Below are 12,954 nucleotides of genomic sequence, written 5' to 3'. Positions count from 1 at the left end.
GAAAGGGAAAGAGCTGTTACACGCTCTATTATGTGCAACGTACTCGTAACGAGCAATTTTCTAGTCATTAATGCAACGATTATACGACAGAGCTATTACGTTTACTATATCAATGATGCGGAATGTCACAACTTATGCTGCACACGATGTAGGTTGCAGAAACGAGCGGATTTATCAGTAAATTCCTATAACAGTATATTCCTCGCGCGTTCGCTAATTTTAAATTTAATTATTTAGGGGCGATACACGAGATAGTTTATCACACGGCGATTTTCGTATCGGTGTTAAGACATGTATCTTGAAGAGTCGTCCAAAATTCTTCAACCCTCTAATGTGCACTTTAGCTTATTTTGCGCGATATTTTTAGAACTCCTAAAAATAATTATATCCAAAACTAAAGAGAATGATTAGATTTTTACTATCCTTCTGCGAAGGCATAATTCGACGACCGTGGAACACCCTGTAGGGTAAAAGCATCTCTTTAAAAGAGTTTATAACCGCGGACAATCGATGTGGTAACACACGGAAATAATTAAAAAATAAATAAATAAATAAATGAAGATTACATGATTATCTTTAAAATACGCAACAGATCCGCCATGGCAAGTCAAGAAACCTTTGATAGCGACGCTCGATAGTATAGCGATGCTGAGCGCCGGCGCCTTTCCCTCGCAGCCCCATTGGTGCCGAAGGCCCTCTCCACACGAGTACCCGTTGCCGGGTTTCCTTGGAAACGCTTCGTTCACGCTGATGTCTACCCTCGCCCACAGAAAACCTCTTTCAATTAGGCAGCCTGCCGCCCGACAGACCCACGAATCCCGGTTTTTTTTTTTTTTTTTTTTTTTCTTCCTGACATTTCCCGAGAAAGAAGAAACGAACACGCGCTGTTCCGGAGCCGGAAGAAGAAGTCCGGGTTCGCTGACATGACTTTGAAACCACTAATTCATTAAACACTCCGGAAAGTGTGCACCGGAGTCAATATATCGCGCGATTCTCACCATGATGACGGATAAAAATCATGAACCGAGGTAGACGCGAGGGTAGCGCGACTCTGAGGCATTCAATAACAACTCGAATTAAGTTTTATAATATTATAAGTGTTGTTATACGATATCGAAAAACGAATTTCCACATATGGTTAATTTAGAAAAATAATTATCAAAGTTTGTAAATTAAAATTCATTTAAAAATTAAAGTTTTAGATGTGTCTCTTAAAGAAGCTTTCGTTTATCGTATCAAACTTATTGGTCTCTTTGTAGAAATAAAATATCTTTTCATCCGACATCTATACGCATAACTATTCTCACAATACAAATACCTATCTTATTTTATAACAAACGAAGATACGCGATATATCCTGCGACTCGCATGTGCGAATTTATATACGTACGTGCGCGAAAGAGAGTGGCTGCTTGATATGCGGCACAACGCTCGGCTTGACTGACGCCTCCAAGTTGCGAATAAAATTTTCATGAATTTCTATTAACTCCGTTTTTCTAGACGTGCCCCGGAGACTTAAAAGAGTTCCGTCAGCTGATAGCCCGCGGGGAGATCAAGCCATTCTTCCGCGCGATGGTCAAATTCGATCGAGTTGACAAATTTTTAGCTGACTTGCTCTCGGATTAATTCGATGATATAAAGCTATTGCCAAGTGCGGGGATCTTAATTCATCTACTTAATTTTTAAAATATTCACGTTTTAGAATTATTTTTTTAATATAATGTAAAGTAATCTCATCTGATCGAGCAAAATAATATCACAAAACCCGAGAGTATATTATAATAAATCAAAATCTTTTTGTTTATAAAGTTTTCTATCAATATTCATCATTTTTAATGACTAATTATCATTTAATTTTCATGAAACTTTTTGTCAATTTTCATGAAATATTTCATTGGTTAACTTTATTTTCTGATTTTTGATTAAAATATGTGGTTACGCCGAGTAATTGAACGGAAAAGTTGATGAACTCTTAAATGAATAGAACAGAAATTCAAAGATTTTTGTTCTACGAATTTTGAGATATAGATTTCCGTCGGCTCCGTATTTAGATAAACTGCGGAAATCACGAGTGTATTCTTGCTGTCAAAAACACATTACGCTCGTTAAATTATAATATGAAAGATGCTTCGATTTACCGTGTCTTTTTAAAATTGATTTGACGTTTATTATTGACATGTCTATTTTTAATCTTCATTCTGCACTATTTTTGATTCTTTGCATCTCTCTATGTTAATATAATGCGATATATAATTAGCTTAAATCATTTCTCTTAAATCAACTTTAACTCGTGAAGTAAAACTATTCTTATTTTTAATTGCATGTTGAACAATAATACGTCTAAGCTAGAATTATCCTAATTAATAATTAGTCATGGATGGCTCAATATACATCCCGTATGCCTACGCATAAGAAAACCTTAGAAAATAATAGCTTTCGAGGAAACCGCTTTTGAAATCGGATTTCTCGAACCTTGATCGAGGAATTCCTGATATTAGACGCAGGACTTGCGGAGTTTCCGCAAAGTTTCGCGGTCACCCCGCAACCAAGCGGAACCCACCAAAATTCGGAACCCCGCAGGGCGAGGGCTTAGCTGCTCTGCTCCAAGTTTCACTTTAATCCAAAAAGCCACAGTAGGCCGGCACAATTGATTCCACCGGAGAGTTCCGGTACTGTCTGGATATGTTTCTAAAGGATAACTGCGAGGTCACCACGCGACAATATATGTTATATTGTAACCCCTTGACTTATCACTCATTTACACTACATTTGTGTCATTAAATTTTCACTCTATCGTCGAACGCTATCTTTAATTTGATTAAACTTTTATAAAATTCGTCCCTACAAAATCTTACGTTGTTATTAATTAATAACAATGTTTTATTATACTTATGCATGATAGTTGCTCATCAGAAATAATCTCACATTTATATGATAATATCTTTAAAGTGATACCGCATGATAATAATCTCAATAATCGAAATGTATATGTTTATATAAATGAATCGGTTATTGCGCAAAGCGCATGTGTTTTTAAAAAATAGAATATGATTTTCTCGAAAAAAAAGTAATCGATTTTTCTAATATTTTAATATAATAAATGGGATGATGTAACGTTATTTTTTTCTCGGTGACTGATTTAAATATTTGAACTTAACGCCATATTACAACTATTTTAATATGCACGATATCTAAATTCTCGCAATGTAATCCCGGCACGACAATGAATGTAAAGTCACGCGATAGATTTCATTTCACGCTGGATTAATCGTTTCGTGCCGACGGCGGTCTGTATATTTTGACCACACCTACCTGAACGCGACTTTCCGTGAGGCCGATTCTCACAGCTATTTCCTCTCTCAGGAAGATGTCCGGGTAGTGAGTTTTGGCGAAACACCTTTCCAATTCGTTGAGCTGAGCTGGTGTGAAACGTGTCCGATGTCGTTTTTGCTTCGCGGGTTTGTCATCGCCTTGCCCGATCACCCCCGCGCTTCCTAAAATACGAAATAAATAGATAAATAATGTAAACACATCGAGTGCCGATTTCTCCGATATCAACTATCCTCAACTAATTTCAATAAATTTCTAAGTAATAAAATATTTAAATTACAAGTCATATCTTCTCCCCATATCTTAACAGACAGAAAATTACGAGAAGTATCTAATATACATAAAACGCACTATTTTTGGCTCAAATATTAGTTAAAAGTTATTAATAAAATTAATTTAAAATAGGCTGCATTTAATTAAATATATGTTTTACCAGTATATACTTTTACTGCAATTTACTCAATAATTATCACAATACAAGCTACTGCAATATACTGAGAATATTCAACAAAAGGTTTTTCCTTCTAATTCACAATGTAAACATCCATTCTGAGAATATTTCATATACTTATTACAGCTACTCACGAAACATTCGCGGAAAATCTATGCAGTTCATCTTCTCATTTAACACATTATTATTCCACTTATTCAAAGAACAAATAAAATCATTCATATATTTAATCTCAAATTATTTACAGTTATTTTCATATAGCTCTGTCTCAGAATGTGAATACAAGACATATAAGGTATAAAGTAAAGTAATTGAATTATATATCGAGCTTCTTTATCTAATTTTGTTTAATAATCTCATACACATTTTTCTATTCAAGATTGGAAGAGGATTAACTTGTGAGTCATTTTATTAGATTCGCGCGATTATTTTGCAAATCATTCTCTGAGTCTCCTTTGATTGATTTCCGAAATTCTTTAACAAATTTAAACATTCCAACGAAACACGGATAAAAAATATTCATTATAAGCAAAAATTTTATTGGCTTGATAAATCTGTAGCCGTAATATATGTATACATATTGTCCGTTTTCTCTGTATTATGATAATCATAATTAAATCTCAAATATTGCATAAAACTATAACTAATAAAATTTTGTGTTTTACTCAAAACACTTTTCTTTTTTATTTAATATTAATTCAAGATATACTTGGACATTTCCAATAAAATATTTGTTGAAATAGTGCATGTTTTGTACCGGAGAAAATTTGGCATGTCAATACTTTTCATTCTAACAAAAAAAAAAAAAAATTGATTGTTCGAGCGTACTGAGGTCAAAAAGATCGAACTTTTCAAATATAATTTATTCGCTACGCTAATCTAGTTAGTTGTAAATATTAAATAGATTTGTTGAATCGACTAATGCATTTTCTGTTTTTCCATGCGAACGCGACGGACGACGAGCGCTCACCTGCGCCAGGCATAGTCATGATCAGCTCGTGATGAAGCGTCACGCTTCCACCCGCGGACAGACCGGACCCCAGATTCACTCCCAGCACGCCGTGCTCCTTCTCGTACCGCTTCAGATCTTGCACATCCTTCGCTCCTACGCGCGTGCAGCAACGGGGACGGCGCGGGGCAGAAAAAAAGAAGACGTGCCGCTTCAGTTTTCTTCCCTTTTTTCTCTTTTCGCCGGGCTTCCTCCTCGTGCTCCACACATGCCTCCCGCTCGCCCGCCCCACGCGCCCGCTCTACGTAGTTTAAATTTGTATAGGAGCAGAAGCCGGCCGAGGGGCGTACGGACCACTTAGCGAGAAGGTGCGAGAATCGTCACCGTACTCTGGCTTCTAGCTTCGGCCAACACACATGCGTCCTACGCACACTCGCGCGCAAGTACGTATTGTACGCTCTCAAACGTGTATGCACACATGCATGTGCTTTGCGTACGTGCGCGCGCGTGTTTCTCCCTCTATATGTTACGCGTGAATATGCAAATGTGTTGCGGAGGTTGTCCATCTCGGATCGCGGTACGCCCATTCCTTCTCGGACCCAGTATGTGTCAGATTATAGGTATCGCACATCGTTGTGCATTGTCAAAGATGCTTACGTAATGAGATAAACTAGTTTAGTTGGGTACGACGTAAACGCATCTTCTGCGTCGCGCGAGCTAGACAAAGAGCGCTCGTTAAAAAATTTCCATCCATGAATGATAATATTATGCAATAGAACTCCACGAAAAAAAAGGAGACTTGGAACAATGAAATATCTCGTCTAAAACTATGGTTATGGCATTAAATATAAATATTTTTATAAGCGCAAAAATTTTCCATAGAATTGGCCGAATAGCATCAAAATTTTTCTAATCACGTGCATCTTGAAGTTTCTATTTTTGATGAATTTTAATAATCGAGATGTTGAGACTTTTAGAAAACTATAGACACAGCATTATTTTTCATTAGAATGACGTGGAAAACTTTCCCTGAATCTCTCTATTTTGCAAGTTTTATTCAGATTCATTATTATTTATTAATTTTATTTAAATTGATTGAACCGTAAACTTTCTTAACAATAAGAAAATGCAGGATATAAATAGAAATCTATCAATTTTATTTATAGTCACACAAAGTTATAGAGAATCTATATCAAACTATCGGACCACCATGTAGTGAGGTTTGACTGAATGAATGTCTTATATGAATGAACTTTATGACAGATCTTTATTTCTATTTTAGTTTTATAAGCCTATATATAATGATAATATCCGGATTTTAATGGTAGTCCCAGCATTTATAAGCCCCTTTATTCGACTGAAATTTAATGAATTTCTTTAACATTCTCACTGTGTGTGTAATTCTTCATCCACATCAATGACAAACTCTGTTAGTGTATAAAAATTGCACAGCACAATCACAGTTTTGTCTAAATCGCATATATTTTAGTGGAAAGAAAAAAAAACTTTCCTACGTAATTAAATTCACATTATATACTTTGAAATATCTTTTCTCAGATTAATGATTAAGAATTATTATTTAATCCCGTATTAATTGATGGGATTATCAAAGATCATAATCAAATTAACACGCTAATCACTAAAGGATCGCATGCGACGCAACTAACATAAGTATTCGTATTACACGTGTATTTTTTTACTCACTGGAGTATCGTAGTAATTTAGAACGCGCATGAAGTGATTGTAGAAAAAAAAAGAAATTTTTATAACGTTCGATTGTTGCAACGTTTATCGACATTTGAAAACTTTATGATTGACAGCCGTTCGCGCAGAGAGAGAGAGAGAGAGAGAGAGAGAGAGAGAGAGAAACGTCTGAATAATAAAGTCATAAATTACATTACTATATGCGGAAATGTCGTGACAGACGTATTTATTCGCATGTCACAGTCGCGAATTGGTGCCCGCCTTGTCTCAATGGATGGCCGACGCACCAAATGCAATTAACGTATATCATAAAAAATTTTAACGGACATACTTTAAGTATGACGAAATGTACGCGCGCAATGCCATCCAAGGGCTAAATTTTATTTTCGCGATATCGCGTAAGTTGAAGGGAGATAATTGGACGTATCGATGCAATTACGAATCGATCAACCATTAGTAAGTATACGTTTAATCTCATTTCGACAAATGACAGATAAGTATAATTTATTAGACGCACAGCAGAGGCAATACCGTTATGATCTACCGCGTTTGCACGAAACGCATAATCACAGCTATATAATCACGAATATACAATTATAATCGTTTGAATAATAAGCCAAGATCCTAATAAAAGTTAATCATCTAACAAAAATTTTGCATCTTTAATTTGTCTGAATTATCATTCAATTTATTCGATAATAATATTATTCCGATATAGAATAGAAAGCAAATATGTATAAATCATATAAATCATATAAACATCACCTACTCCTTAAAGTAAAAAATTGAACTATAATTTTCTTTTAATCCGGTTAACGTGTACCGCTTTATTCAGTTCACGCCACTTACAACATTCTAACTCTCTAAATCGTTCCTCAACTTCCCGCGTAATGTAATCAGTGTTGAGGTAATTAAGATCATCAAACTCGAGAAGCGGCTTTCTTGAGACGGAAGATATCGAAGAGGCGCGCGTCACGTGTACCGGCAATCTCACACTATTATTTTATACGGATTTTTAAACTAATTTTATTTTTGTCTTTTTATTTTCCTGTTTACGATCCTAGACGATAAATTCAGAGAGAAAAATTTTCCTAATTGAAAATAATGTAAATTAACATAATTTACTATCTTACTTGATATAAAAGATGCATACCAAAAAGGAAATAATACAAAAAATTATACGTACATTATTAAAAAAGTTATCAATTATTTATATATTATTCATTACAGGGGGTTTTAAAAAATTCTTACGGTTGTTATTTTAAATAATTTTATCATTCAAATATTTAACACAAACCAAATAATACTGAATATATCTTTAATTTTATATAAATGTTTCTATAATTAAAGAATTTTGTTTCACTTGTTAATGTGCACAGATTAATAAAAAATTGATGTAAGAAATATAAGTTTATGGATATACTAATATAATCAATATTTTAAAGGAGAATTATACGATGCTAAACACATCCCCATGACATTCGGTAGGATTCACAGTGGATTAACCAAGCAAAACAATCCCTACGATGGTGCCAGCCGACGGTGATGTGAGTTAAATTGATTAATTCGTATTCATTCAGGATTCATTTTTTTTTTGTAAGCATGATAAAATAAGAAATGTAATGAATCATAGTGGCGGAATTAAATTAAAATGTGCGCATAAAAAATATAATTTTAAGTAAAATTTGCAATTAATAAAAAAAATTAAATTAAATAATATACTGAATAATTAAATTGTGGTAATAATTATTCAGCGACAGAAATCATAATAATACTATTTTTATTTAATTAATTCATATGTTTTACACAGGAAATGACTTTTGCCTCGTAAAAGATCTTTGATACGATACCAACTGTGACATTTAATCATAATTTTTTACGTTTTTTACAATTATTATTTTGTGATAGAATGTATGTATGTTCTTAGAAATTTAATTATAAATAGTAATTAACTTTAAATAAAATTATGTACACCATAATATTATATAATGCGTATAAGAAGATTTTAGAATTTAGAATTACATAATCAAATTATAATTATTTAAATGATAACCGTTTAACGCTCTCTCATTGTGGATGTTATTTGATTTTAGATATTTTGTAGTAATGTCTGATTATAATTAAGGACACACTACTTGGATGTTAATTACAATACACTCACTAATGATAATGTTATGTGAAAAAAGGAGTGATATAGTAAAAAGTTGAGATTAGAATTTGAACGTCAGAACTAGCTCTGGCACTTTAGAAAAACCATGAAGAAACACGCCTCTTATGGGACACCTGATGCTACAATGATACTTGGCGCCGCACTTTAAATCTGAGATTGTAGTATCAAAGTTTACACTACTACTACATCAATATTATACTGTCACTTTTCTCTCTTCGGCGTATTTTATATTAAATATAAAAGTATGAAAATAGAATCAATTTTTTACGATATCACACAGCGATATAATCGTTGTGATAACACTAATTAATTTTTATTTTTTTTTCGTGATATATATATTTTTTTATGATGATAATATCAATTAAAATATATTATTAGTTATCCGATTCTCCGTAACTTCTGTCATAATTTCAAAAATTTACAGCTTGCAATCCACCGTAAACATTGGTGAAACCGGACGCTATTATTCAGATTGATAGAATCTGCGATTGACACTGCATTAAATTTTCAAATTATGTATCTGATTTAATCAAATTGCCCAACACTTCACGATATCTTTCACACATTGATTAAAAACTTTAGACACGATATACGGAACTCTTGTACAGATTAGAAGCGAAGCGCGCATCTACCGTCGGCGATATATTAGCGGCTCTCAAGCATTTTGATTAAAAAATACATTTGATGCTTTAATTGAAATGCATTTGCTATCCATAATTGGAAAGATAATAATTTAAAAGTCTCACTAAGTGATGCGCATAATTATTAGTAACATATATTAATTAAGACGATTAATGAATACAATTAATTAATGAATACAATAAAAAGTTAATTACAATAATTGATATAATATTTGGCACTCAATGTATCATAGTTTATTAAACGTGAATTACAGTGATATAGTTAAGGTGATAATTTTGTGTGAAATTTTTATAATTTGGGATCAATTCAATATACATTTAATTATACAAGTGTTTTCAATTTAAATCAGGAAATTTTAATAAATTAAAATAGGTTGACAGAAATCGACGAGGGTCGCGAATCTCGGCCAGCTTCAGAATTTCGAAAACAATTCAATCCTGAAAAATTAACCCCAGCGCATAACGAGTAGTTTCGGTCAATATTTAACGGACGAATACGAAGATTATAGCGAAATCGTTACGCGCGCGAATGTTAATTCTTCTCGATACGCACTATAACCGGATAGATCTTTCTGATATACGGTACTTACCGGAGATACCGTGTACGGAACCGCCGGCGGTGATATTGTTGAGCATGCCGCTCCCGGGGAGCGTAGCTCCGATACAGCACGCGGAAGCGGAAATCCGCGTGACACCGCGAACACCTCACCCTCAACTCGGAGGAACTATACAGGGGGACAAAAAAAAAGAACTGATTCTCTGTAGCGGCGCGACGCACGATCCTCCTTAGATGAGTATTTGGAATTGTACAGACGAGCCTGAGGACCGGCCCGTGCCCCAGGAAGGCAAACAGCGAACTGGCCGACTGCCATATCCAAACTCCCCCACTCGTTCCAGCTTTGGCGGCAATATGGGCATCTCGTTCACGTTAATCCGCTCGCCACCAGTTCTCTCGCTCGCACTCGCATCTCGTGAGAGTCCCTACCACCCTCACGTTCTGCAACGGTGGGCGTGATATTAAATCGCTCCTACCCTTCAGATTCAACGGAAACCAGGAAGGTAGCTAGCTGCGACATTACCTTCCTCCAAAATATTATTTTTGCATCGGAATTCTTTTTATTTATTTTTTTTGGAAGTGAAAAATAATAATTACCGGTAAATTATTCAAAACTACGATCATTCATCTTATCTGTGTACCCCATAATAAAATATTATATTGGTAATTGTGGTGAAACGGAATTTTAAATTTTATGTTATTGTTTATAATAATTAATTTATCTCTAGGAAAAGATTGTTATTTTATATGTAAATTCTTCTATATATATTTAAGAATTTGTACATTTTCTCGCATACAAAATTTAATTAAAATATACTTGAAAATTATTCTGGAATAAATCGCGAGATTTTTGTTTGTAATCATCGTCGTCATCCATCGATAAGATTAAGCAAATGCGCGCTTTAAGAGGATATAGATGACACGGTGGACCGGAAGCTTCGCCAAAAAGTGGAAGTATCAGAATAAAAAGGGATAAGGCAGTCGGTGGAGAGACGGATGAAGGAGTCTCGGACCCGTTGACGCGGTACCGTCGCGTCGGCGGATTTTCAGTCGCCGGGACCGCGGTGGTTGGTAGCCGTACGAGGGTTGCCCATATCCCCGAGATGAACTCTATCCAGGTTACCGTCTCTTTCACCGTCTCCGCTTTGTGGTAGGCGGCAACCGCCACGAACACGGCTCCAATGAGCGAGTAGCCCGCCCTCCGGATGCCCCACTAGTTTTCGCGTGGTGGAGATTTATTGAAATTTTATTTTTATGGCCGGGGGGGTAGAAGGGGGGTAGAAGCGCGCGCGAGAGCTCGTCGGCGAGCGCGGGGGTGGAAAAAGAGGGTGGGAGGGAGAGGGCGAACAGACGACCGGCCGAAGGAGAAGAGAGAGCCCTCTTCTCATTTCCTCCGCCTTTCTTCTCCCTTCTCCCCTTTCAACCCCATGCCGCTTCGTTCCCATCCCGTCGTTCTCTATCTCTCTCCCCCGTCGCTCTTTCCGCTTTGCTCGTCGAGTTGTTTCACGTCCTCTCGCAACCTCGCTTCCTCCCTCGCGCGCTCGCTGGAATCTCGCTCGGTTGGCGATCTCGCTTTCTCGTTGCGCCTTATTCCCTCTACATCCTTTTAATTCAATAGCTACCCCTTTTTATAACTCAGCAGCCCGCGCAGCGAGAACGGAAGCGAAGTCGCGATGGCTCCTAACTGATCCGCCAGTCCGCGATTCCCGCGATTCTACATTACAGCATTCCATCCTATTTGTGACAAGCGTAAAGAAACGGTATTTCTTATGTGTATAACGGTAGTTTTATAGTTATGCTGGTAATAGTTTATTAGAATTTTAGATTTGTTCAAAGAGATCGTATTTGCTTCTCTGAATCAAAAGCAAATATGAGGTATAAATGCTTACATTTTATATTTCATACTGTCAAATATTAGTTATAAATTTACGAAAAATGATGCATATATAATAATGCTTATTGTTAATTTGCATAAACATAATTATTAGCATGTTTGATTTTATGCTTACATATAAAAAATATAAATATATATATAATATATTTCTGAATTGCCATAATTAAATATTTATTTTAAGAGCTGTTATATTATCTAAAATTATATTTTTTGATACTCTAAATTTGGTCAAAATTTTATTTACAAATTTAATAATTAATTAAACTGTTTGTGTAATATCGGTTTTTTGTAATATCGGATCAGATATTTAATAATTCTTGTAGTTCTATCAAAATGAGCAAATTCATAAATAACATAATACGGATGACTCTATTTTTAGTGCACTAAATGACTTATTAACATCGCACAAATTAATGTACAGAATATTCCACTCACATTGAAATAAATTTTAATGACAGATTCTTTGACGAATTTGACGTCGTATTGTCATGTACATCGGTAATTTGTAATAATCGGCGTATACATTAGTGATTCATAAACATTAGTTGCCATATTAACATTAAATCGATATTATATTGTAATTCTCTGTTATAATATAACTTTTATGTGGCTTCTATTCTTGTAATTGTATTTTTGTGCAATAAGCGTAGATTTTAGAAATAATATCAGGGCTTATATAAATGATAAAAATGTACAGATAATTTTTATAATATATTATAAAAATAACATGAAAAAGGAAGCTTATATTTCATCTTTTTAATTTAGTAAAAAAGAAAACAGAGAAATAATTCAAATTTAAAATACATCTTATAAACCGTGAAATTTAATAATATTTAACTTTTTTATGATTTCATAAAAAAGTATTACAATATGTGTATTGTTTTACTGTGTATTTATACTGTATATTTGTAACAAATGAGCGTATTACACATTGCCATATTGCTCCTCGCGTAAAAGGGAGAGAGAGAGAGAGAGAGAGAGAGAGAGTCAAGAAGATGTCAAAGAAATTTAATAAACATAATGAAATAGTTGCGTCATCCGAATTTCATACATTTTTTCTTTAATGCAAGGATAATTAACAATGATTAACAAAGTTAATATTTTCCACATTTTTTTATTAGCAATATGATGTTTGCTGGGAGAATTTATTATATGATTTGCTATTCGATGGTAACCAATATTTTTGCTCTCTCCATCTCTCTAATAAATTTTTTACTTATTGTTATTAAGTTTTTGTTTTATTTCTATTTATATATATA

The 12,954-nt window shown here is 34.4% G+C and overlaps 1 protein-coding gene across 1 annotated transcript in view; it reads right to left on the bottom strand.

The window, feature by feature from the left end:
• Positions 1–9,931, bottom strand: part of LOC115241057 (homeobox protein orthopedia-like) — a 28,032-nt gene extending 18,101 nt beyond the window's left edge. The window contains exons 1-3 of the mRNA XM_029816582.1: positions 9,836–9,931; positions 4,752–4,886; positions 3,313–3,494 (exon numbers count right to left, since the gene is read on the bottom strand). Coding sequence (XP_029672442.1) covers positions 3,313–3,494; positions 4,752–4,886; positions 9,836–9,881 — 363 coding nt within the window. The 5' untranslated portion in view covers positions 9,882–9,931. The remainder of the gene's footprint in view (positions 1–3,312; positions 3,495–4,751; positions 4,887–9,835) is intronic.
• Positions 9,932–12,954: the final 3,023 nt, after the last annotated feature.

Source organism: Formica exsecta, unplaced genomic scaffold (genome assembly GCF_003651465.1).
Source record: "Formica exsecta isolate Colony F162 unplaced genomic scaffold, ASM365146v1 scaffold465, whole genome shotgun sequence".
Classification (NCBI taxonomy): domain Eukaryota; kingdom Metazoa; phylum Arthropoda; class Insecta; order Hymenoptera; family Formicidae; genus Formica; species Formica exsecta.
The sequence above is the reverse complement of the archived record's forward strand: the minus strand, read 5'-3'. Positions and strand labels throughout refer to the sequence as shown.